This window comes from Pholcus phalangioides, unplaced genomic scaffold, assembly GCF_987345545.1.
Source record: "Pholcus phalangioides strain wild (caught in Gottingen) unplaced genomic scaffold, Ppha-v1.0 ptg000019l_1, whole genome shotgun sequence".
Taxonomy (NCBI): domain Eukaryota; kingdom Metazoa; phylum Arthropoda; class Arachnida; order Araneae; family Pholcidae; genus Pholcus; species Pholcus phalangioides.
This window is the reverse complement of record NW_028301612.1, coordinates 3104664-3132510: the sequence shown is the minus strand read 5'-3', so window position 1 is coordinate 3132510 and position 27847 is coordinate 3104664. Positions and strand designations below refer to the sequence as shown.

At 39.5% G+C, this 27847-nt stretch overlaps 1 protein-coding gene across 1 annotated transcript; it reads right to left on the bottom strand.

Moving 5' to 3' along the window:
- Positions 1-27586, bottom strand: LOC149071119 (beta-scruin-like). Its single transcript, XM_089248088.1, has 12 exons — positions 27486-27586; positions 25605-25802; positions 22021-22253; positions 20874-21073; positions 18216-19181; positions 16141-16232; positions 9776-9924; positions 8653-8769; positions 6361-6544; positions 3996-4193; positions 2359-2573; positions 1-362 (listed from the first exon to the last, which is right to left on the bottom strand). The coding sequence occupies exons 1-12, from the start codon at positions 27584-27586 to the stop codon at positions 109-111; spliced, it is 2907 nt and encodes a 968-aa protein (XP_089104214.1). The 3' UTR covers positions 1-108.
- Between the last annotated feature and the right edge of the window lie 261 nt (positions 27587-27847).

Here is a 27847-nt window from a genome sequence, read left to right as displayed (position 1 = left end):
AATCATCTCGATTCTATTTTTTTATTTTATATTACGGGTATTAGGGGAAAAACATCGATATGTATTCGATGGAAAAAAGGCGGGATATATGTTATACTATTTTTTTTGTTAGTACTGTTGAGACGGCGCCGATAGAGTTTTTTCGTCTTCGAGGTGAATCGTTTTTATCATGTTGTTGATCTTCTTGCGACTGTAAGCCCTGATCACGTTCGGAGGTAAAACTACGGCGGCCATCGAACACAGTGGTGTGGGCAGTGGCGCTAGTCCGGTCGTTCTTTTCGCTTTGTCAGTCAAGAGTTCATTGGCTGTCAGAGATCTGTTCCTGTCCGTGCTCATGCCACCGATGACGTAGATACACGACTCTGGAAAATTGGCAAATCAAATATCAGTGACTAAGTTTGTATAACCAGACTCAAAACTTCGGTAATCGAAGAGTTACAAAACATGAACGAACACATAGATTTTTCGAGATCAACAGCTTTATAACCATGTCAGTGGATACTTTTGAGTTCAGAGATTTTTTCGAATTTCTAAAAAAAGTTAATTAATTATACTGAAATTTTAATAATGTAAACCCTGTGCCTGTACTCACAATTTGCAGTAGAAATTTAGTTACGAGTGTGTTTAGGGAACCGACAAAAAACTAAATAAGAAAAGAATGTTTTTGATCAACTCTGTATCAGAAAAAGATGCAAATAATGCAGACCTTTTGCAATATTATTTGCTTATTTCCCCGAGAATAGCGGGCGTATTAGTGTAAATATGAATGCGTTGCTCCTAAAAATTCCAATTTTCATCGCTTTTTTTTTTTTTTTTGCTTGAAACATGCGGTGTTTTCAACCATATTCTACGAAACTTACAGAAAATTTGACAATTTATAAGGGACAAGTTTATTAAATTGAAAATGAAACAACTCAATATTCACTGAGACGTGAATATTTTTAGAAAATCATTTTTAAGTACACATGTAAGAAAACTTTGTTTTATTTTTTTCGTTACTTGGTTATCAGGTATATATGGGAGCACAACTTATCTATAACTTTCAAACGAATATCATGGAAATTCAGAAAGATGAAAGCAGCAGTACATTGGGAGCAATAATTTAAGTTACTTGCTGAAAGCAGGTATATGTCGGGAATTTTCCATAAATTAATATTTCGATTATTTTCTGTCATTTATTTCCTTCGATTTGTTAATTTTGACATCATACACATGTGTTACGCTCAATCACTTCTCTCTTATATAGCATTAGACACGTGTTTTTGCTTATTTTCATAATTCTGGGGCTAATTTTCGCAATGATCAAATGATAGAAAATAATCGAAATGGAAATACGTGGAAAATCTCTTGACATATAGCTGCTTTCAGCAACTAACGTAAATTGCAACTCGCAATACTGCTGACATTTTCTGAATTTCCATAGCATTCATTGAACGTTTCATATAAGCTTTCCCCATATATCTTATAACCAAATTATAAAAAAAAAATTGATATTATTCCGCACATGCGTAATGTGACAATTATTTCCTAAAAATACACATATTTCATTGAATATTGAGTTGTTTCATTTCCAATTTAATAAACTTGCCCTCATATAAGTTGTCAAATTTTCTGTTAGTTTCGTACAATTACCCCGCGTGTTATAAGCAAAAACCATGCGTTGAAAATTGGAAGTTTCAGGAGAAAAATCCGTATTCTCCCGATTATACGTACTATTCCACGAAAATAAACAAACATATTGCAAAAATCAGTCAAAATATTTTGTGTCAGTGTCAAATCATTCGCGGCTTTTTCCGATACAAAGTTGAACCAAAACATTCTTTTCTTATTTAATTTTTTTGTCCCCGAATATTTCCCCGAAATTCGGAAAAGCACCGAACTCCACAGTGTCTACTGACTTATGACTATATTATGGCTTTTGGGTTGATCGAATCAAAATAAGGTGACAGTCACCCATGGGCGTAGAAAGAATTTTTTTTCGGGAGAGTGGGGTGGGGGAGTTGCCGAAAGTGATATAAATACAATGAACGAATGTTACTCGAAATATATCAATCATTTTGCCATTTTCACACATTTCGGGAAACGGGGCTGGGCCGTCATTTCAACTTTTTCCGGGGTGGGGGGCAAAGCACATGTACTCAATGTATGTATATATATTTAGATATATGTACACCATTTTCAGTGTATTTTCAAAAGCCAGGGGGGCAACGGCCCCCCCCCCCGACCTACCCAAATGACGGGCCTGAAACGGGGGACCCACTCTTACCATGGCCCTTGCGCTCGACCGCGCCGTAATTGAATTCAAATCAGTAGAAAAAGATATACGCCTTATTTGAAGGTACAAAATTATCAACTGACCGACATGTACAGCCGCCATCGAATGTCTAGGAATCTCCAAATTAGCTATATTCCTCCAATCTCCTGTCCCGTAATCCAACATGAAGACTTCGGAAATGCTCTTCATCCCGTTTCCTTCAGATGTCATTCCACCGATCAGGCACGGCGACCCATCGCTCGAAAGGGTTGCAGCTCCGTAAGCGATAGGAAATGGCAATGGGTGCACGTGTACCCAGCTGAAATGAAAAGATCAAAGTTGATTAGAGTGGATAAAATTTATATCTAACACACACACACACACACGAGCACCTTCTTGTAAAGCTGGGGCCACACTCGTGTTCAGCCTGGCACAATGCGTTCTAAGGTTGTTCATGGATGAATAGTGTGGTCACTCCACTATTGGAAATGATCGTCAAATGTTGGAGGTTAGTCGAAGAGAACGACCAGGACCTTCCAGCTTCCAACCCAAGTCAAAGGTGCCGCCTTCCTTCCCCATCTCCCAATCCTTCTTTCTACACATTGGTCGAACAACGCCTACAGTCACAACACGCGTTGGAATATTAATATCCTTGTAGAGCAGGGGTACACAACTATTTCAGTCCGCGGGCCAGATATGCGGTTTTACTACCGCTCGGGGGGCCCAGAAACTTGTATGTATACTTATAAAGAGTGACCATAATACTCCAAATTTTGGCCGTCCCAACTTTTCTTTATAAAACGCCCCATTGTTTCCTCTATTTTCAAGGCAAAGTTGAATTTTTGAAATCCGAATTAATACTCTCTCTCTATTTGGTATGACTTATAAATTATATTATAATAATTATGATTACATAATGATCAATTATGAGCAAATAAATATATTCATCTCACGTACTCTCTGTATTTGTCAAACATGCACATACATTTTTTTTTTTGGTTACTTACATTTTGACTCGTAGTTTCCATCAATTTCCGCGAATGGTTATTTTTCAGCAATTTTAGAGATAGTTGGCAACTTTTCATGTCTTTGAAATTTTGTTTTGGCTGTAACTGGCAACTTCCTTTGCCTTTGACAAGTTTTTCGGCTATAATTGGCCAACTTTGACGAATTTTTGGGCTGTGAATGGCAGTTTCGCTCGTCTTTAAAAAAATTTTCAGCTGTAAATGACGCCTTCACTATTACTAATGACAACTTTACTTGCCTTTTGACAATTGTTTTGGCTGTAAGTGGCAACTTAACTTGCCTTGACAGATTTTTGGTGATATTCCCAGGGCCGTCTTAAGAGCATCGTGGACCCCCGGACCAAGTGGTTTCTCTGAGCCCCTAACTGGTAAATTCTAGAAATGTTTTACCGGATCTCATTTTTGTGAGGCCCCTTTTCTCTTGAGGCCCCCGGGCAGTGCCCGAGTGGGCCCATGCATTAAGACGGCACTGGATATACCGTGTTTCATGGAAACAAACACGGTCAGCCTAGGTATTTAACGTGTTGCTAGGTATTTAACTTCTCTTCCGCAACACCTATCGCGGGCCAGTTGGAACCCTCTTGGTGGGCTACATTTGGCCAACGGGCCGGAGATTGTGCACCTCCTGTTGCTAAGCTAGACATGAGTGTGTGACCCTAGCTTTCTTAACGATTAAGAAACCGAATTCAACATGAGTAAGTATAATAAGTAACAACCCATCAGTGGATGTCGAGTCCCATTTGAGCACGTCACTGCTGATTCGCTGATCTTTCCCTTCCATGCAAACGCCACCGATCACGAAGATTTTAGACAGATCTGAGCAAGAGGCAGCTCCTGCGACATAATACGGTAATGACGGACCGATCTCCCACGAATCGTCCCCTTTACTATAAATCTCGACCGAATCCAGCAACCTTTAAATGAGATCAGAGAGAAATTATATTAGATATGTGTTAATTTTACTCGTACATACTACGTAATAACTAGGGATAAGATTTCTATGACTTTGCATAATTCGATATTTTCACGCGATAGAGTATTTTTTTCAGGATTTTCAGTTATTTTTAGGCATAGTTTGACATTTTCCGAGCATTTTTTTGCCTATTTCAGCATTTTAAAAGAAAATGAGTTAGTTTTCCTAGAGAGAGAGAGTGAGCCATCTCTCAATATATTACTGAAAGACTTATACAGGATTGAGATTAAGAGGAGAGTGGATCTTGCTTGGTTTCCAGGGCATCTGTACATCTTAGGCCGGGATTAAACTATAAAAGTTTGAAAAAATATCTTTCACAAACTTGAGAAAAAACAACCAATAATACTGTTGGTAACATTCGTTAGAATGTAACCGATAGGCTCATTGGTTTCAAGTTTTATAAAATAACTTTTACAGTGTAATCCTGGAATTATTAACATTGCCGATTCCTTCTCCACCTTTCTTCATGCTGGAGATAAAATGTTCAGGAATAGACTTGTTGCAAGCTAATCATAATTTCACTCAAGGCTGCCGAACCTATGAGTACCCTCATGGGTTCCCTTCCACTTAATGCTAGTGTAGCTCTATTGTAATTGATACGTGATCCGTTTGATTTTGAGCAGGTCCCATACATAAAAAGGACCTTAGTATTTTCAAATCCTTCACTGTTTTCTGAAAATACCATAGCCGGGAGGTGGGTGAGAGATGACCTGATGGTTCGTCCCCAGATCCCCCTAGTGAGTTCGCCAGTGACTTACTGATTTGATGACTTGACCCCCCCCCCCTTTAGTGATGCATATGTGGTAGTTAGTAACCTGAAAATTTTCAGACCAAGCTACACCTGCCTAATCGATATCTTAACAAAGTTGAAAATCATCATTTAAGCTCAGCAGTTGCCATCTGCAATGGCTTTTTGCAAATTATGAAAACTCTAATTTGAAAGGTGTATTGTATTCTAATGATGAAGTTGGAAGTATTTATATTCTTTTTACTGTCAAATTTCAATTTAAGAGATACAACAGATTAAAAAGATAGAAAATAGATGGCAGCACACATCACTATACGCGGCGTGGTTTTTAGCGCGTCCAACACTCGAGCGTAAAGCCTCAGTCCTGCGAGAGTGGGCTAAGGGACCCTTGGTAAGATAATTGAAGTTAATAAAAGTCTAAAGATAATAAAAGTCTTTGTTGGACATAAACCGCAGAAACTACAGCCGGCGTGAAGTAATCCGTACATGTTCGGTCATTTTCAAAGGAAGACGCTCGTTCCGCTGCCTTTGTATTGAAAGCCATAAAAATTATTGCTTCCCCGAGGCCCGAGACGACCGCGGACCCTGACAAAGACTTTTATTATCTTCTACTTTAATTATCTTACCAAGGGTCCCCTAGCCCACTCTCGTGGGACTGAGGCCTAATAACCTGTGATAACCAACCCCCTTTCTCCCTCCTTTCGTGTTTCTAACTACTAAGGGTATCTCATACCGGCGCACGACGGAAAGCACGCAAAGTGGAAGGAAGAATGCATAGCTCTCCATGGAGAGCACTCCCGAAACTTACCATGTGACCCGTATTTTACAGGAGGCTTTTTTGAATCGATGCTTTCGAAAATATATATTTTCTAATTTATCAAATTCATTAGAAAAAAGAAAAGAAAGAAATTCAAAATGGCATTAAGTTGGTAGCAAATCCATTTGAAGAACTAAGTTAATGACTTGAAATTTTCAAGGGGCCCACGCCTTCGCACCTTCTTCAGAGGCTGCCCCTGAATTGCAAGTATAAATTTCTCATTCTCACATCATTTAGCCAAAATTAATGTTGCAGGAGAAATAGAGAAAATGAAAGCGTTAGGTCTTTTTTTTTTGACTTTATAGGGCATATTTTCAGGGCATTATTAGTTCTTTTAGGCATAAATGCATTTTTTTAGAGAATTTTAACAGTGAAATAACATTTTCGGAACATTTATAGAGCAAAACCAAGCAGTTTTCAGTTAATATAAAAATCCTAGAAGCAATACAAAACTAAAGTAGAGGGCAACACACATGAGAGAGAGTTGAGTTTATAACGTTATTGGAATGATATTTATGCATAATATATTGCACACACACATACCTTCCACTCTCATCTCTGCCACCGATGACGAATATATTCTTGCCGAAAACGACAGCGCTGTGGTACGACCTACGACTCTTCATGCTCTTGCCCTGGGACCATCGCCTGTCTTTGAAATCGTAAATGATGAGCGAATTAGTCGGCACGGGCTCGTCACCGGATATAACTCTGGGATCGCAACCACCTTATATAGAATGATATTGTATAAATGAAAACAGATTATTGTTTACCAATATCGAAACACCGCTACCCTAAATCAACAACATGATCAACTTGGTGACCCATCGATCTATTTTGAATTTGTTCCAATCAAATATTTCTCATGAACAAAACGTTTATATATTTTTTATATTATTAAAATCAGTCCTTGGCACAGGACTGTCATTTCAACATTTTCTGGCAAAGCACATGTACTCAATGTATGTATATATATATATACCATTTTTAGTGTATTTTCAAAAGCCGGCGGGGGGCAAAGGCCCCCCTGCCCCCCCCCCTAAATGACGGGCCTGCCTTGGCATTTTAGGAGATGGGTCAACAGGGACTGAGCCTGGGACCTCGAATCAAGAAAAGGGCCTCAAATCACTAATTCTGAAATTATTTCCTAAATTCTGAATTTTTATCCATTCTGCAATTATCTTTTTCTTAAATTCTGAATTTTCGCTAAAATTCTGCAATTATCTCTTTTCTAAATTCTGTGTTTTTCTCCATTCTGGAGAATCATTTCTTTGCAAAATTCAGAATTTTCACTCATTCTGGAATTAGCTATTTTCTAAATTTAGAATTTTCATCCATTTCGTGAATTCTGTAACAATATCATGCCATTTCGGATGCCGAATACTTCCCAAAAATTCTGTACACAAAATCATGGCTCAAGAGGGGGGGGACTCAAAAATTTCTGGGTCCCAGCCGAGGTCGCCGAAATTTAGATGCCTCTGAAACAAGTGGAGAAACAAATGGATTTAGAACCGAATTGTAAGCGGGTACATAAGACCCATCTCAGGAGCCCCTGCGACCCAAGTTTGAGTGCCGACCCATACGTTGAGAACCGCGTGCTATAGGTACATAATTACTTAATACTACTACCTGACCGTACTTGCACTTCGCTGGTATTCCTTTGCGGAATTTCAACCGAATCGGTGTGGAATGTGTATTGTGAGTGTTATGTGTGACCCAAACGCATTTATGTTGTCTTGATTCGTTTTCTTGCTGGTGTTGCCATCTGGCTGCCACATTTTGAAGTGAAGATGGTAAAAATGCTTGAATTTTCATGTTATGTAAGTATCGTGCTGAAAGTATGCCTGTTCTGCTACGGAAGTACAGTGGACGCTCGTTATAACGACCTCACGTTATAGCGACGATTCCATTACCACGACCGGTAGGATAAGTCCCAAATGTTTTCATAGAACGACTATCATATATGTTTATATAACGGCCCGCCAAATATAATGTCCGTTTTTGACGGGATTAAGGGAGTCGTTATATATCGAGAATTGACTTTATACTTTATATGTACTAGTTCGAGCAATGTCAGGGTGGATAATATCGACCGCCCAATAATTACACATGTGAATTTCTTGTCAGAAACTAACACCGGAAAAGCCTTTTCAGTTTTTTGATTAGATCAATAATTATGGAATTATAACGCATTTTAAAAATAGATGACGTCACTTTCGAATCCTGCCAAATTCACCAAACGTATAACTCGGTGTTTTTAAGCAATCCTATTACCCTGAGAGGAATCAAGAAAGCTAAAGCTGTGCAAACCAGTTTCTTTCCCCCCCCCACCTTTTCCCTCAATAAATTTTACTTAACAGTGAAGGGGAAAAAAAAATTTACCAAATTTCCGCAAAAAGCGTCGATGTTGGGAAAACAATTTTTCCAATCGATCTCGTTTCGCTAACACTTTACAAATCTGGTGATAAATTTACCAATATAGTGAGGGCGAAGGTAACACGTAATAACAAGGTTAACATAACTTTTCACAAAGAGGGAAAAAAACGCCAGTCGTGAAAGAAAATAACTGGACTTGGCTTCTAACGGGATTGAATATTTCAGTTCATTTTCATTTAGTGGCAACCCGCTGTATAGGAAATTTTTGTTTCTTCGTTGGTTGTTTAGCGCGTAATTGACCGTTACAAAACTGACACGTCACGAAAATTTCAAAACTTTGTATAACTCCTTAATATTCGTCCGATCCTGAAAACGGAGAAAACACTTTCCCATATTAGTTTTTCACAAGGAATAGCGTGTATGGGCTATCGATAGTATACACCCTGTATGAACACTCACCGATTATGTACATCAAGTTGTCTAGATACACGACGCAATGATTGCACCTGGACTCGGGCATCCGGCCGACATATTCGAAGCGGTTCTTCAGTAGATGGAACTTCATGATGACCTGTCCTGGAATATCCGAAATTGGGACATATGTCAATTACATATCAGATAAATCTCTAAATTATAACTCAAAATAACGAAAAATTAGAGCTGAGTGAGCAGGCGAGTGAATGAGCTAAAGCATGGGCAGTTTAGTGAGTTATTCGCTCATTCGGTCGCTTGCTCACTCTTATGGTTACTCACTCTCTCACTCATAAAGGTACTCACTCGCTCACTCATACTGTTACGCATTCACTCACTAGCTTATTCGCTAGCTCATTCACCAACCCATTCGGTCACTCGCTTGCTCAATCACTCGGTCACTCACTCCCTGCTGATGAACCGTTGTCGGTGAATTTTAGTATCGGTGAAATGAGTGGCTGTGAATTTTCCGTCGATGGGTTTTTTGGCGCGAATTTTCCGTAAATAAGAAAATGCGGACTCATCTTTAAAGTGCCACCACGATTTTGTTGGTGATTGTGGGTTCGAACTCAGATTATCTGTTTGTATCACTTTTTTTCTATTGTATTGTACAACGAAACCTGTACCAAACGAAACGTTAAGAGAGGCTGAAATAATATTTCATTTTAGACAAGTTTACATTGTATAAAGGTGCACACACACACACACACATAAAAGCAGTAATCAATGAAGGGACTAGGTTTTGATTTCGTCGAAGACAGGTTTCTGTCTCGTACAGTGTTCGTCTTAGATAGGTTTCACTGCATAGTGATACCTCGGCTAACGGACGCCTCTGCTAATGAACGTAATTCTGGAACAAGTTATCTTCGTTAGCCGAGGTATCACTATATTTGCAACGGACTTTCGGATGCACCCGAAATCTTTCACAAAAGACAATTGAAAAAAATGCAAAATTTTTTTAGCAGCAGTTTTGAGAGCATCTTTTCTTTGACTATTCCCGCAGCTTAACGGTTAATGAAAAGTCAGTGGCAATTCTGATGGGGGTCCTATGCACCAAGGACACTCGCCTTGCATTAAGAAGGCGCAACAAGATTACGCAATAACAGCTCACCGGTTGTCGCCTCGTGTGGTTGATCGAGATTGATGCCACCGGTGACTAAAATCGCCGGAATCGTGAGATCGGGAGAGAAAATCGACTTGTAAAGGCCGTTGACGAAACTGGGCAGTTTATGCGCTTTCCGTTGGTCTTCCACGTTGAACCTAAGCGCGAAATAATTACGGATAATTATGAGCAGAATCAAGAACGACGCCTTAAATAAGGTGGTGGAAAAAGTTTGAGGACAACCAAAAAAAACTGTCATATCTTGAAAACTTGTGCTTGTAAATGCATGTAAATTTTAGAGTGATAACTAAAAGTCGAACTAAACATTTTCCACTGAAAAAAACTTTTATAAGAACACTTTTACAGAAAAAAATTGTTGAAGTTAGGGGCCATTCAAGTATTACGTAAGCAGATTTTCCGCCATTTTTGACCCCCTCCCCCTTTGTCAGCAAAAGTCAGCGAAACACTGACCCCCTCCCCCCTGTCAGCAGCTTAGAATATTTCATATCTTCAAAAAGGGGGTGGTTGATGACGTAAGAAACCTTCAAACCCCCCTCCACCCTTGTCATCAAAAGTCAGCAAATTCGAACCCCCCCCCCCGATAATGACATAATACTTGAATGACCCCTTATGGTAAAAGTAAAAACTTGGAAAAAAAGTATTAAGGACAATATTGTGTTTTCTGACATCGAAAAAAGATACCTGCATTTTTCTCATGTAGGCGTAATAATCGAGACTGCTTTGATCAGTCATGTGCTGTGAAATCTATTTTTTTTCCTGAAAGTATGAAGATGCCGAAAACAACGTATTTAACCCCTTCACGACCACGGACGTAATATTGCGTCTAAACGCCAGTGTAATAAATTCAAAGAAGCTCTCTCTCTCTCTCTCTCTCTCTGTGTGTGTGTGTGTTTTCTTTCTTTTCTCTTCACCATTGCGATTCTTTATAGTAACCCTATGTCAACTGAAGCTTCATTTTCTTCACCTCCTTTCTTTATATATTCCTGTTAATGCTTTTTTTTTCGCCACATATGTAATGCATCTTTTTATTACATGCATGTGTGTAGAGAACACGTAGAATGTGTTATTATACTTTTTTCTTTTATATTTTTTCCTTTCCCCATTCTTTTTCTAACTTGCTGTTCAGTTAGGACGAAGCAACCGGATTTATGACCGATTCGTCAAATAAAGAACATCCGGATTTCTTGCCAATCAATTGTAAGCAAAGCAAATGGTTTAATGGATACTATTGCTCTCAGAGAAAACGTGATGCCTGGTCATCAAAAGCGTAGAAGAATGAAAAGAGAGGCTGAAGACCGTTGGTTACAGTTTAATAAATGGGTCTTAGAATTATGGACTGAAAGCACTCTTTTATGACATTTTGACTCATGAAGCGAACAGAAATGGTGCGCAGTAAGCAATCAAACATGATCTTATTTCAGTGATTAAACCAACTCGTGAGACGGTTAAAACTAGTTATTAATTAATTAATGGCTTATTTATATCACGGCCATTCACAAAGATAAAGATTATAAAGCCGAAAAGTAAATTCTCCGTGTGCGTGTGCCCTTATACTTTCTTCCAAGTTTTATCCTCTCCTATAATTTTGCTCAAGCAGTGCGCACCACTCATTTAAATGTTGTTTTTAATTATCGCTCTGAAATTTTCATGCACAGTAGACTCCCGACTATCCGGTCTCCGTTCTATCCAGCTGATTAAACATTCGTAAGCCCCCCATTCACATGGGAAATAGAAAAAGCGGGTTTAAAACCCGCTTCAAGAATTTTCACCAAAATCACTGCTCTACATTTCTTTCCTTACGAAGGAAAAAAGTCGTCAAGCGGGTGCTAGCCACTCCTCAAAACCAGTTTTTGGGCGGGATGCAGTGTGAATAGAGGCATCAAGGTAGTGCTGCAGTCAAGTGAGGGAGTATGACTTGTGTGGCCAGTACTACTAAATCAGACACGCACCTCGTCCATATTCCTCTGCGGAACCTCTAACGAACTGGTACATGTCGGAATGGGCGTGTACGTGTAGTGAAACCTGGTGTGAAGTTTGTTTCTGTGTACTGCTTGTTATGTGTAGTGCTGCCATCTGCCACCAGTTTTTCTAACTATGAGTGAAGTGTAATGATTGAATGATTTATCGTTGTAGGCCTGTTGCTCTCTGTGGCGAGACTTTTTAATGGGGAGATCGGCTCGCATTTGCACCTCGAAGTTGGGAGAAGTTGTGGCCAAAACTGAGAGTAGTTACTGACGCCACACTCCCGCCCTCGCGAGAGCGCAGCAGTAGGGCGAGGATATACAACTTGTGGCCTAGACGACTGCGGACCTATGACTACTGAAGACCGACGCTGACAATCGAACTGATGTGGAAGCTGGACAATGTTAAAAACATGGATGACTGTGATTAGCTAATCCACTGAGATTCGAAATTTTATATTCATTATTGAAATCATTCGATTTAGATTATTGACAGTCGTTCGATTTAGATTATTGACAACCATTCGGTTTAGATTATTGACAATCATTCGATTAACTGACGATTGCTAGATTCTTTATGAGATGGACTATATGCCATCATCTTATAATCTTGTTTATAATTTTGATTGCCTATTGGCGTCTGTTGTTTATATTTTAATTATCTGTTACATGATTTCAGATTGACGATCGTTTATATATATATATATATATATATATTATTTTTTGTTATCTTCGTCTGAGGTGGCAATGTTTTGCTGTTTATAATAAAATTTTCCGGATACACCTATTCTTCGGGAACGCTTCGATATCTCTCTGAGATGGGAAGCGGGGTGTGTCCAGTTTTCAAAGGTCAAAGTGTGGATAGAAGGGCATAGCACCCTGGAAGAGGACTAAAAAAAGGAATAAGCAGTAATCTACTTTTTCGAAAAACTAAAAGCAGTGAGTTTTAGCTCTTTCATTTTTGGACGGGATTACACTATAAAAGTTTTAGGAAAGTACTTTTACAAAACTTGAATAAAAAAAAACCCATTAATAAGCGTATTAGTTACATTCGCTCAAATGTAACCAATGACCTACGCTTATTGGTTGAATTTTTCAAGTTTTATAAAAGAACTTTTTTAAAACTTTTATAGCGTGATCCCTGCCTTAGGCCTAACTTTTGTGCAAGAGCTTTGGCATTTGCATAATCATTCATCAATCAACAGTGAAATAAGTTTAAATAATTTTTGTAAGAACTAAGCCTGCGTTTTATGCTAATGAATTGTTTATTTTAAAAGCGTGTGTATTCATACTGTGCAGTGTACATGATTTTATATTTCCTGCAAGTTAGGCTGCGATTACACTATAAAAGTTTGATAACAGATCTTCCACAAAACTTGAAAAAAAAAAACAACCAATAAACCTGTTGGTTACTTTTGCTTGAATGTAATCAGCACCCTTATTGGTTACATTTTCAAAGTTTTATAAAATAACTTTTATCAAACTTTTATAGTGTATTCCGGCCTTAGACATAATATAATTTATCCTAAAATGTATCCAATATTTTTATTCTTTTACCATTTATTCCGTAATAAAATGCTTTTAAAACGTACACACAATCCAATACATAAAAAATATTCATTAAGTACTCGACAGGTACTTAGAGGTCGGAAAATACGGATATATAAGAGCGACTTTTGGTATAAAAGGGTGTTTTTGAGGGGGGGGGTAGGAAGTAAGCATTCATAGAACACCGCCTATCCGGCTTTTCTGTTATCCGGCCCACCCTTTCTCCACATCAGGCTGGATAGTCCAGAGTCTACTGTATTTACACCCATGAGTTTGACCAACTTTTTTCCTACCACTCTATTAACAAAGAATATTTGGACTAAGTTTCGAATTATTCAAATTTTGAATTTGTTTCTTGCTTTAGTTCAAACCGGAACTGGTCAAGATTTGTCAAGTTTGTGACCCCCCACCTCTGTTTATATCTCTTCGTTGAGACAGAGCGGCGTTCTATGTTCTGGTTAGGAGAAGGAGGTTAAGATTTGCATTGTAGGGAATCGTGTGAATGTAGCATCACAGCAACGACATGATTAATGCTAAGAAGTAAATATACAGTAAAACCCTCTCTTTTGCGGACACCGGCGGGACAAAACAAGTCCGTACGTAAAAGAGGGGTGACCGTTGATCAGGGGTTTGAAATGAATTTTTTTTTATTATATAAGGGGAAATTATCATTTGGCCGTAAAAGAAGGGTGACCGCATCTGAGTGGGTGTCCATTAAGAGGGGTTTCACTGTGTATTTTTAATATTTTTCTTGAGACAGTTGAAATCAACCTATTTTCGCGAGCACCTAGGTTATTTCACCTGAAGTTAATTTCAGGGTTATTTACCGCCTAAGAACACACAGAGGCGGATTTATGGTTTTACCACCTGCGGGCTGAACATATTTTGCCACCCTTCTCCCATTCTAGTCTAATTTTCCACGCATTCCTCAAATTCACCACCCTGTGCTATAACCTGCTTATCCCTGACCCTGTAAATACATCTCGGTCTCCAAAAGTCACTCTTTTGTTCACAACCACGCGTGAACACTTTCTTGGTCATTTCTTTGGTCATGCTTTAGGTCGTTCACTGACCTGGTCCCTCGCTGGTCCGCAAATTATTTTCCAATTTACTAATGTTTTGCAGATTCGCCATTAAAATCTCTAGTTTATTTTTTTGCGTGTAAGTGTGTAGCGAAATTATCCGTCCAATTCATTTTTTCTTTCTGCCAGTCCGCAAATTATTTTTTCCTATTTATTTTTATTTTTTGCTAGTTCACGAATAATTTCTACCAGTCTGCAAAATTGTAGACTATTTTTATTTTCAACGGTCCGTAGGTGTAGAAAGGTTGAAAAACACCGATATACAATGCTTCCAAAAGTCCGTGTCCTTTTTGGACTATTTTAGGCATTTTTTCTCGAATTTCTAGAAAAATATAGGACAAATCGTTCTGAAATTTCGGTCACGTGAACCATATGCTTGTACTCACAATTTCCAGTGAAAATTTAGTCGCGAGTGCATTTAGGGAACCGACTAAAAATTAAACAGGGGAAAAAAAATTTCACAACCCTGTATGATAAAAAAAAAGATATAAATGATTTGTAGCTTTCTCAAAATATTTTACTAATTTTATGCAATACTTGTGCGAATTTTCGTAAGAATAGCACGCTTATATTCAAGATATAAACGTTTTCCATAGAAATTCCAATTTCCATCGTATGTTTTGCGCTTATAACATTTGAGCGGAGATTTCAACCAATTTTTAGGAAATTTCCAGGAAAATTTTTCACTACGCATGAGACACCTTGTGTGGGAACTTAAGAGGTGGCAGGCAATTTATTATTCATTGAGATATGAGCTTTTCTTAGTAAATGCTTTTTAATAGCGCAGGAGCAGAAAGATTTTTTTAATAATTTGGTTGCCAGTTACATAATTCAACTTATATAGCAATTCCAGTTGAATGTCGTGAAAATTCAGAAAGATATACGCGATATCGTGAGCTGTAATTTAAGCTACAGGCTGAGAGTGCCTGGAGATGAGATAAGGGAATTTTTTTTCCACAAATTAATGTTTCGATTACTTTTTGTCATTTGATAATTTCGTTCAGTGTTTTTCGTCACACATGTGCATGATTCTCAAGCATTTTTCTAATATTGCATCAGACACGTGTCTTTGCTCATTCGAATAAATCTGTGGGCTTATTTTTGAAATATTCAAATAGCATAAAATAATCGAAATACCAATTTGTTTAAAACCCCTTATCATTCAGATACTCTCAACCAGAAACTTAAATTATAGCTCACAATATCACGTATACCTCTTCGAATTTTCACAACATTTTCAACTGAAATTTTCATTATGTATCTGGCAATCAAATTGTAAAAAAGTAAAGTCAAATATTTTCTGCGCATGCGCGATAAGAAATAATTTACTAAAAATGTTCATATCTCAATGAATTGTCAACTTTTAAGTTCCTACACAGGATGTCTCATGTGTAACGCGAATTTTTCCTGCAAATTTCATAAAAATTGGTTGAAAACAGCATGTTATGAGCGCAAAACTTGCGATGAGAATTAGAATTTGATATAGGAAACGCCTTTGTGAACATACATGCTATTCTCACGAAAATTTACACAAGTATTGCATAAAGTTCGTACAATATTTTGAGAAAGCTAAAAATCAGTTGCAGTTTTTTATCATACAGGGTTGATGAAAAATCTTTTTTTTACTTGTTTAATTTTTTGTCGGTTCCCTAAATGCACTCGCGACTGCATTTTCACCGGAAATTATGAGTTACATTAAAACATGTATAGGGTTCACGTGGTGGAAATTTCATAACGATTTGCTCACAAATAATTCTAATACCTTTCGAAAGCACTCTTCGTAAGTCCCAGCTGAGGATCATATTTGAGATCCATAAAAGTACCACTGTCCGCCAAATGTAAGCTTTTCATAGCCTGGAAAAATAAAGAAAGTATTCAAAATGAATTTAATCCTCTAATCCATAGTGTTCCAAACTTTTTGTTCCATCGCCCCCTTCATCAGAAATTTTTTCCTCTCATCGTCCCCCAACTCAAGTAAACCCATAGGATCCTATGTTAAATCAGTAGGTTCTATCGCCCCCTTGGACCATTCCATCGCCCACTTTGGGAAACAATGCTCTAATCCATAGTTTTCCAAAATTTTTTTTTTGGCTCTTCGCCTTCAACTCAAGCCAACCCATAGGATCCAATACTAAACCCAAAGCTTCTACTGCCCCCCCCCCCGGACCTTTTCATCACGGGGGGCGATGAAATGGTGACCCTAGTGGGCAATGGCTAGTGAATGCCCCAATGCCCCCTAGTGGGGGACCTAGTGCCCCCCAGGGGGCAATATTGTCCACTTTGGGAAACATAGATCTAGTCCAAGGGTTCACAAGCTTTTCAGTTCGCGGGCGGAATATCCGGTATTCCTACCGCTGGTGGGTCAGAAACTTGCACGTATACGATGACTATATGACCCGTATTTTACGGGATGTTTCCGTAATTTTTTGGCAGTTCCAACTTTTCTTTCACAAAATGTTCCATTTCTCCTTGCTCCCCCCCCCCACATTTTTAGCAAGGCTTACTTGAATTTTCTAAATCAAGAATTAAGACTATTTTCATAATCCATATTATGATAATTATGACTGTATCATAAATAATTATAGTCATACTGTAAAGGTATCTGTCTCACATATGGGCCAAACATAACTTTTTTTGGTGAATTAAATTTTTACCCATTGTGACTCGCATCCTTCTCTTTCCCGCTATTGGCGATTTTTCAGCGGATTTAGCCATTTAGCAGCTTTACCTGTCTTCTTCAGCAATGTATTTGGATGTGGCTTACAACTTTATTCGTCTTCTACCACTTATTTGCCTTTGAGAAAATGTTTGACTTTTATTTACATCTTTACTTGCTTTTGGAAATTGTTTTGGTTGCAATTGACAACTTTATTTACTTTTGAGAACTGTTTTGGCTGCAATTTATAAATTTACTTTCTTTGACAATGTTTTTTGCTTTATTTCCTCAACGTCTATCCTTGGGATGTGTTTCAAAAATTAGAATAAGATATGTGGAGTGACTATGGCATAAATGGGGGTGGGGGGACGTTTTCCCCCTCGGTGTTTACTCGGAGTAAGTGCTGTTAGAAAAACAGTTGTTATTCTGTTTTACAATAAGTTTCGGATAACCATTTTTTCCTAAATTGGAAAAGTGCTAAAGGTTTTCCTGTATACGTCTACATCAGATACGCTCAACCTATGAATACGGCGAAATGTGGATCTCAGAGTCTTTTGATGCGGCCCATGACACCAAAAATGATTTCTTTCAAAATTAACTTTGGTGGTACATTCCCAGAACGCTTGAACAGTCTGCGATGAATTTATAGATCACTTGATGTTATGGATCACGTTTCCAGATCACTTTAGTGACACGCGGCAATTTTATAGATCATTCAAGTAGCCTGTGTTACATTCCCTGAGCCCTTAAGTGACCCGCGACACATTTTGAAATGAACGAAGTGGCCCGCACCCTCGAAAAGATTGAGCACCGTCTGATCTCCGTCTACAGTAAAGTAGATGGCAGAGACAGGTAGGCCTGCAACACGATACCGACATAACATGAAAATTCAAGCATTTACCATCTCCACTTGAAAATGTAGAAGGCAAATGGCAGCTCCAGCAAGAACACGAAACAAGCACGAGTCTGAGAAAACATAAATACGTTAGGGCCACACATACACAGAGAACACACGTTCCGACATGTACCGATAGCATACATAGGTACATGTCGGGGGGGGGGGTTCGGATTTGTTGACTTTTGCTGACGGGGGGGGGGGTCAAAAATGGCTAAAAATCTGCTTACTTAATACTTAAATGGCCCCTTAGTACTAGTAAAAGGCAGATGTCTAAAATGCTTACCTTCATCGATGTAGGTCTCGCTTTGTAATCGCGCTGCGACCCGAGACTGGACTCGCTACCCGAAGTCGAAAAAGACAGTACGTTTTCACCTGACAGCCGTTCACCGCCAGTTTCGGAAGCAGGCTCCAGTTCGCATATTAAACGCTTCTCATAGGCTATCTGGCTCCTTTTGGTGTCAAACTGGCTACGGCTACGGACGTGGTGGTGGTGATGGTGGTTGTTGTCTCCGGAGCCGTCGATGGTCTTCGCAAGTCGTTCTTGGCTGATTATGTTCCTTAAGTTGCTGTCGTAACTCAATCTGCCGTGCGAGTCGTTCAAGCTATGTATAATCGATTTGTACTGTTTTATCCTCTGCGGGAAATAGGAAGCGTACTTTTTGATTTTCTCGTGATCCGATAGGTGGCGAAACTTCCCCAGTCGGATGTAACTATCGGGATACTTACACCTCGGGTAGTGATGCGTACATCTCGGCGAATAGGTGCTCGTCTCCGAGCTTATGCTCGGCGAGCGTGCGTGGAAACATTCGTGTCTGGCAGCCGCCGGACTGGGACTACTTTCGTACCGTCTGTAGTCTTCGTACCTCGTGGGTCTTTCGATGAACCGGGAAGGCTGATATTTTGGGAGTGTGTCTAGTCTCACTCGTTGCGCAGTCACGTCAGGAACGTGATGCACGCTCTCGCTGTACTTCCAAGTACTCTTCGGTGGTTTACCGTTGAGGTAAAGGTGCATTTCCTTCTCGGTTTTGAACGGCTCTGGTGCGACCAGGTTCAGAACATTATCGGGGTATGTTTTCTTCACCTGTGCTTCAATCGGAGACAATTCCAAGTACCCGCCACATATTCGATACCTCAACACTCCATCGTACTCTCCTCCTCCTGGACAAAAACACTTTTCCAATTTGGTGGTGGCATTCGATGGAGCCGTTCCAGAAATGACACGATGAGGCACTCGTGTTACGTATGATTCCTGCAACAAAAAGCGTTCATGACACGTGTAACTTCCAACGATGGTTAGACATCTAAATGCATGGCACATTAAGTGTTTATGAAATTACATCGATAGCATTCATTAAAGTCATGAACTAGGGTGGTGTAAGTCAAGGGCGGCTCGAGATCACTTACCGCTCGGGCGCAAAACCTGATGTGCCGTCCCCTAAAGATGACACTGGTGGGAAAAAGCTGGAAGGATTCAGACGGGAGGGGGGGGGGCATCTGGAATGAACTTGCTTTTTTATCTTTCGAAAGCTGCATGCTATTGTGCTCCAAACAAAAGGTGCTCCTCGAAACCCTCCAGCGTTCTTGATCATACGTCCCGCTTTTAAAGAAATTGCCTCTTGCCTCGTCGTTTGCTCCAGAGTAGTTTCGCCGCTCTTAATTGTGCCAGATAACTCCCCCCCCCCCCCATTACAGCTCTTTTTGATGAACCCATCATATTTTTCGTCCCTTTCGGGGGTGAATTTTTTTTTACTTACCTCGAATCTCTAACATTGAGTCGAACCTTGTTAACGCAGAAATACTTACTCAGATATATATCAGATATTACTCAGGTGTATATCTCAGATTTCCCAGACCAAGAACTAGGGGAGTGGCATGTGCCACTAGTTTTTCCCCTACGGGCGGAGGGGACGCCCGTTTCCCCCCCCCCATTTCCTAAAAAATTGTATAACTAGCATAGGCGGGAGGGAGTGGGGAAATCTGCCCCGCCCATTCACTATACAACCGCCCCCCCCCATCGTTTGAAGAACCATTATCCGATTATGGGAGCTCTGGTACTCCAGGCCAACACCATCTATAGCAGAAGGCCTCCAAGCAAAGCTCCTGACGTCACGGAAGAAGGTCATCTCACCTTTAGCCATTATACATTATAGCAAGCTGAAGCATGCGTCATCTTTAAAGTTTTTTGTAGTATACCAATGGCTGTAGATGAGATGACCTTCTTTAGTGACGTCACAAGCTTCGCGCGGAGAGCTTCTGCTATAGAAGATGTTTTGATCATTTGATCATTTTTGTCACACCACGGTCATTTTCTGCACACGAAGGCTAATTAGACCGGGACCTACAATTTATTGCCGATTCCGAACGGCAGGCTTGTTTTTCATACTCATCGAGAGGTTGGTGCGCTAACCCCTCGATGGGGGACTCCCTGCGGTAGCAGTTTTTGCTGCGGTCAAGTCGCCGTTTTTTTTTTTTTTGTTGTACCCCTGTGTCAGGAAAGTTTTCTGACAAGGACGAACTGGGTATCGAACTCGCGACACCTCTATACATCCTTTGGTACTTTAGGCGAGCATCTTATCGACCGGGTTACCGCGCCCTATAGAAGATGTTGTTGGGGTTTGTGTTGTCCAGACCCTGGACAAGTAAGGATCCGAATTCCTTTTTTGTCCTTATTTAGCCGCTTGTAAAAAATTACTGGGAAAGGGGGGGGGACACAAATGTACACTTGTTCCTTGTGGTAGAGTCCAGTTTTGTTCCTGGCTCTGTCTTTTTTATTTAAATAAATTTTAACATTTATGTGTCTAAACCTAGACTGCCGCCCGGGTTCACCGCGCCCTTGCACCCTTGCTTAAGTTGCCATGCTTTTAGCGATTCTTCTACCGTTTGCCATTTCAAAGTGAATGGCACCGTGGATGCCAAAGCTCAAAATTAATGTCCCACTCACATTTCGTGTATCTTTGGTCGTAGGCCGACTTTGGGTCAGGGCAACTCTGGGCACGAAAACGGCGCAACAGCCTGTAACCCTTACTGGCATCGACGGCAACCTCCGATATTCACCGGTTCTTATGTTGAAATAACCAGCGTCGTCGCAGGAGTTCCTGATTTGGGTACAGACACCGCCAAGTACATAGATCCTCTCACCACCTATTCATATAAAATTATCTGTTGAATTTATTATGCATTTTTAGCATAAGTATGTTAAGGTAAATGTGATGAATCGATTATTATGCATAACCACCAATCATCTCGGTAGGTTTGATAAATTTATCACTTATACCGGTTATACATAACACCCAGCAGTCGTTGGTTAACTTCATAAATGCTAAAAGCAATTATCACCGGCTATTATACATAATACTCCAGCGTATCGGTAAAATTCGATAAATACTTGAAATTTTTATGCGTAAAATCTCAAGTGTAATTGGTGAATTTGATAAATATTAAATTTTTTCCAAATGAGTCTCGGTGGTATGTTTGAAAATTCGGTTAAAATCGTGAAATTCATTATTATGAGGTGCAATTGTAGAGTGCGTTATATCGTGATCCGCTTGTAGAGTTCTTTATATCGAGGTCTGATTTTAGAGTTCGTTATAACGAGGTCCGATTGCAGAGTTCGTTAAATAGGAGTTTGTTATAGTGGGGTCTTGTGTACGCACATAAGCTTGTGAAAATTCGTCAAATAAACGATTTTGTTAAATGACCGTTCGTTATATCGTGGCCCGATTTCAGAATAGAATCCCATCGTAAAATAGAAGTTAATCACAGGAGTTATTTCGGGGATGATTAGAAAAATTCATTAAATCAGAGTTCTTATATGCGGTTCTGACTCACAAGTACTTTCCATCTAAATAATAAATATTATCACTGCTATGGGACTAATTCATCATGTGACAATTATGAATTATAACCGGCCAATGTGATAAATTTAGGAAAAGAGTTATCATGCTTACTAACGACACTTAGGTATTATGCATAATCGCCGGTGATAGTTACCAAAATGGTAAGCCTTATTATGCATAATAACCGGATTTTTCACAAGTATATCTAAAAATGTGGTGCCTTAAAAAGAAAAAGTTGAAAACAAAACTGACCGTCATACACGGCAGCGAACGAATGCCTGGGAAAGTCGAGGTCGCACAGGTTCAGCCACTTCCTCGTATCAGAGCTGATCACGAAAACCTCGATCGACGTAGTGCTGCAGAGTTCAGGCAGACATCCAGGTCTCTTTTGGATAAAGGCCCCGCCCAAGACCCACACTTCGTTACCGACCACGACGGCCGAAGCGTAAGCACGTGGGACATTCAGAGGAGCTTCTTCTTTCCACCTGGAAAGCAAATTCCCAAAATGAGACAGTTATTTGACATGAATACAGGGCGTTCATAATTAAAAGATCCTATTTCAAAGTAGCCTACCTAAAGGTGAAACCAGCCATCAGAAAAGTGTGAAATTTTGTGGAGGACTTCATGAAGTGATGGAAATTTTTTTCAGGGGGAAAAAAATATAGTTGCACATGTCACCCCCCAGAGGGCGTTTCATTAAGAAATGACACGTTTAGGCAAGCGTTCACTATTTTAACAATTGTTAAACACTTTTACAATTGTTAGTGCAACAAAACATGTTCAACATGATGGCCATCATTTTGTGATACTATGTGAAATTGCAAGACGGCAAGTTCCACAACTGACCGAAGTGTGTGCGGGAAATAATCAGCACGTGGCGTGAAATGCTGCCTTCAAGGTCGGGTAAAGTTATTGGATTATCACGACTTACCAGACGTTTCAAATGCTCCCAAAGCTAAAAATCGCATGGAATAAGGTCCAGAGATCGGGGAGGCCATAGATTAGGGAAGTGCCGGCTGATGACACGTTCTTCTGTAAAATGTGTTTTAAGAACATTCTTAAGCTTTAATTGTAATCTCAAAATGCTATATTACGGTTTCTAATGAAGCATCGAATGTACTTACTGGGATACCACCCATACAGATTACGCTGCAAAACCTGCCGAAACGTTACAAATTGCTTCAACTTGGAGAACAAATATGCATTAATCAAAATATTGTTAAAAGAGAGAACATAGAAGAAGATAAGCCAGCTCTAATACCACCGTGGGAGAAAAAGAAGATCGACTGGAATGAAGATCAAAAGGACAGTATGGAAAATTTACACAGATGGATCCAGGATTGAAAACAGGGTTGGCTGTGCGCATTATAAAAACACACAGATTGAAAAGGAGCAACTAACAAGGCTTAGTGATCATAGCACTGTATTTAGAGCCGAAATTACAGTGATATCACAGGCAGTGCAATATACTCATGAAAATCACCTTCAAAATGTGCACATTTTTAGTGATTCGAAATCGGCACTACAAGCGCTAGCAAACCCTAACAATTATAACGAAATTCATCGTACAATACAAAATCTGGCTACGATAAATAATATAAAATTTCATTGGAATATGTTTTCAATCAAAATTTCAATCCTTATTTTCTATTATCAAATCTCCGATAAGTTATCATTCCAAAAAAAATACACATGGTTCGCGCAGCGTGAAATTCTACTTCTAGAAAAACCCGGCTTTAAGGAGGGATTTACATTTATACAGATACACCGTGTCGTGTGAGACACGGCAACCATTCTTTTCTTAGTCTAGAGTGGGAGCCATGGTCTGGTTTGGTGGCAAACATTCTTTAACACAGAAATGTCTGCCTGCGCTAACGCAAACACGATACGATAGACATGAATACGTTCATTTGTTGTAGGTTTGCCGTCTCTGGCACGACACGGTGATTGTCTGTGGATGTGAAATCCACCCTCAGACGTGTTTCATCACTCCTTAAAAAATTTTGCCCGTAACTTCTGAAGCACCCTGTATACGCGTATAAAAGAAGAGGAAACTCTCTTTTCTCGTATTGCCAATCAAACGTATTTGTATCTTCACTGAAATAATATTCCAATTACTTAAGTTTCGCAAGATGATAGTCAATAATCATATTCAAACGGATTAATTTGAATAACGATGAATACAATTATTTCCTCATTGAACAGTTTTGAAATTCGTTATAATTACACGATTCGAATCCGATTTTGCATATGCGCGCTTTATTCAATTTATTTCTATAGATATTAATGTATGAAATAACCTAATGTTGCTCTTCTGTAATTGGATTAGAATGCATTACTTACGAAATTGCAGTCGTGAAGTAGAGTTAATTCCTGAATTGAATTTGATCATTTTCACGGTCACTAGGGAAATTGAAGATCATTTCAAAATGCTTAATTAAATTAAGGACTAGGGGAATCGCTTACAATATGGATTTTTCCGTTCACTATTTCTGACTAAGAAATTGAAGAATGTTATTTGTTTATATCCATACAGGGTGTCCCATAAATTCGTAAATAGTTTAAAAATTCGTAAAAATTAAAGGAATTTGTGTACTTGAATGCGGTTCGGGAAAAAAGTTATTCTCACGAAGAGGTTGGGGGAGGGATCTTTTATTTTTTGGCATGGAAAAAAAGTCCGAATTTTGTTGATAGACGGCGATTCGCTGAAGAAAATCGCAGGAAATGTGCAAATCAGTCCTATAAAATGCAGGGTGTACTGTGAACAGCTCGTTCCCGAATTTCCCTGTTACTGGCGGGTTACTTACGTAAGGTTTCCACAGTGATGTTGATTGGTAGAAAAGTACTATTGGCCAAGTTGTTGAATATATGACATCCATATTTGTTATGATAGTGATAAGAACCGAGAGACATCCAGGCTTTGTCACACTCGGTGATATAAGCACATTGTCCCTGGGGACTCGGGTTCCCCCAGGGAACCAAACCATTTATTGAGCTTTGGAAAGATATATTACATACAAATACAGGTGTACATTACACACAATGACGACAAGAATTTGTCGACATATTTGTTATGGGCAACTTTTTCTTAGCCGCCTCGTTGGGGCATTTTGCCTGTTGTGGCGTTGTATTTGTATTTTTTGCTCAGCCCTGAATCGCCGGCTGAAGCTTTACTAATGTTTCGGGCACAGAAGAGATTGAAGAACGAGTCTTACATGTAATTCTATGACTTGCCTTCGTGCAGCGTCCTCTGTCGACGAAAGTTGAACCAATTATTTTTTCCGTTAACAAAAATATTTCTCTCCGTGAGAATATATTTTTTGCAAACTATATTCCAATATACCCATTCTTTCAATTTTTATGAATTTTTTAACTATTTACGAATTTATGGGTCACCCTGTGCTTAAAATATGGGTTTCTACATTAAGAAAGTCTATATTTCTGACTGAGAAATTGAAGTGGAGGGGCATACCAGTAAAATAATAGACGATGCCTTATTTATTCATATATTAAAGCTGAAAATATTTTCGGTAAAATAAATTTTAATGGGCGGCTTCTTAAAATTTTCATTTGCCTAGGAAATGCTGTTTCTGCGCGTAATTCATGGGCTTATTTCATATATTTTATGTCTTATTTACCGAGCGAATTTTCTGAAGTAAATTGAAATCCATGATCTTTTGTTGAGCGATTCTCGAGGCTGGAAGTCAAATTTCGCTTGTATCGCCCTTTGAGGGAGAATAGAATTCGATCAATTTTTAAAAAGGGACGCCGGTATGAGAAAAAACTCAATTATTACCATATGGCAAGAATGGTATGATAGGTATTACGCCTCTTACCGTCCTGAATCAGGTGAGAAGGACAAGACACTGGAAAACGAATCGTTTGATATATCACGTGACTCCGTAATGCCACCTATCACCCAAATGTCATTATCGACGACGCAGGCGCAAGAACCGATCCGAGGTACCGGCATGCGATCGACAATCTCCCATCTGTCCAAGTCGGCGTCGTATTTTTCGACCGTTGCCAACGTTCTGGAAGAAAAAAAGAAGTGACAACGTTGAATAAAACTGTGTAACTCGTTCAAAATATTTACCTGCAGTAGGGAACAAAACACTATTCTGCCCACACGGATCGATCGTTTTTGTCACACAATGGCCATAATACGCTCACGAGACGTAACTAGAACTGAACCCATAATTCAACACATCTTCACCTTGTTGCTCGTGAACACACGGTGCTCTAAAAAGCACCCGAAAGTGCACGATTCCTGCGTCCGATTTTCACTGTGGTTTTGCACCTGAATTAGAGCCGACTTAAGAGCATCCTAGGCCAAAAGGCAAAATTATTTTTCTGAGGATCCTAACGGCCTAGAAAAACCTACTAACCAATTTGCATGATTAATATCGAAAATCTTAGCCAGATTTTACTATCATGAGGTCCCCTTTGCACCTGAGGCCGGCAGGCCATGCGTAAAGACAGCGCTGACATGAATTCTATTTCACGTTGCATTTATAGGATTAGCACTATCTCAATTTCAACAAAATACTTTTTTCCTACTTTGAGTTTCATTATAGATCAGAGATTTAGCAAGGGGTGCTCTTCTGGTTATGATAGACATAAACGGTGCTCATGAGCTATTATTCCGAAGAAAAAAAAACAACATTTTACAACCCTGCTTCTACTATTCAGAAAAATATTTCTGAAGTATTTTTCACCAGCTACCATGTGGTTTTATAGGCATCGTCATGGAGTCGCATCGCAGAGATCCGGGCTCAATATCCGCAGCCGGTACAGGCTACAGTAGAGATTTTCTGTGATTTTTCAACTTCAAGCTGTGAATCCGAGCCTCTCATTACAAAAAGTCTCTCCACAGAGAATAACCAGACTTTCCCAACGAAAATTCGGGCATTTACCACTCTACGAAGGTTTGAAGGTCTAAAAACCTTCACCCGGAAAGCGAAAGGACGTGGGTTCGATTCCCCGTAAAAGCAGTTCAATTTCCTCTCTTTTTAAAATATATCTTCGCAACAGCCAGTTGTGTGTGTTAAAAACCTTGTATGGATAGCAAAGAATGACGTCATTCTTTCATTTACCATTCTCACTCCCAACTTACTTACTTAATGAGAAATTACAGCACTGTAACGAATCTATTTTCCTAGTATGGACATTTTTACTAAGTCTTTGTGGCCTTTGCGTAATGCGTTTTGTTTGTTTATACGTTGTTAAAGAAGGTGAGAAGAGAACGTGAGTTGGAACGTGGCTTCCGTTCTGTAAGGTTGTCTGTTTTGAGTGTGCTTCGAAATAAAGGCTTCTTCGTTAAGTTCCGTAGTTTCGTGTATAAATTGGACACCCCTCCAATATCAAGGGAGTGAGGATATTCCGCCACCTCACGGAAAAGAGACGCACCTCCGACACGACGTCCCCTTATAGCACAGCAATTCTTGAACACGAAACACGCATAACTGTGACATCATAAATACATTAGGACCTCACACGCAATACACTCTCTCGTATGCATCGTTTCGTTATAAATTCTCCAGAGAGCTGCTCATGAGCTGCATGATCGGTTTATAGCAAGGGTTCTTAACATTTATTTAGTGTTCGCGACCCCTTCTGCCAGTTAGATGGACGCCATGAATCATCTTCACAGAATAATATTCGGTAGATAATAAGGCAAAAAAGAATAAGAGTTAATTTCTTTCTCATCCAATGACCTCACGAAAACACCGAAACCTCTCCAGGGAACCCCAAGCAATCCATGGATCTCTAGTTGAGAACCTTTGGTCAGGAGCGTCTCACGAGCATCATTGGTCATGTGATTTTTCTGAGGCCCTAACCCGACTAAAAATACTTGCTTACAAATGTACATGCTTACTTTAGAAAATTTAACCCGGGTCGGAACGGGTGCGTCCCTGTACGATATTGCCCTTGGTTTAGGAGTAGCTCTCATCGAGAAATTGATGCCCTAACCCAGAGTTGCCCGAACATTTAGTTTCATTGCCCTTTCTTAATCTATTTTTTCTCATCGCCCCCAACTCAAGAAAACCCAAATGATTCCGTGTTGTATCTGTCGCTT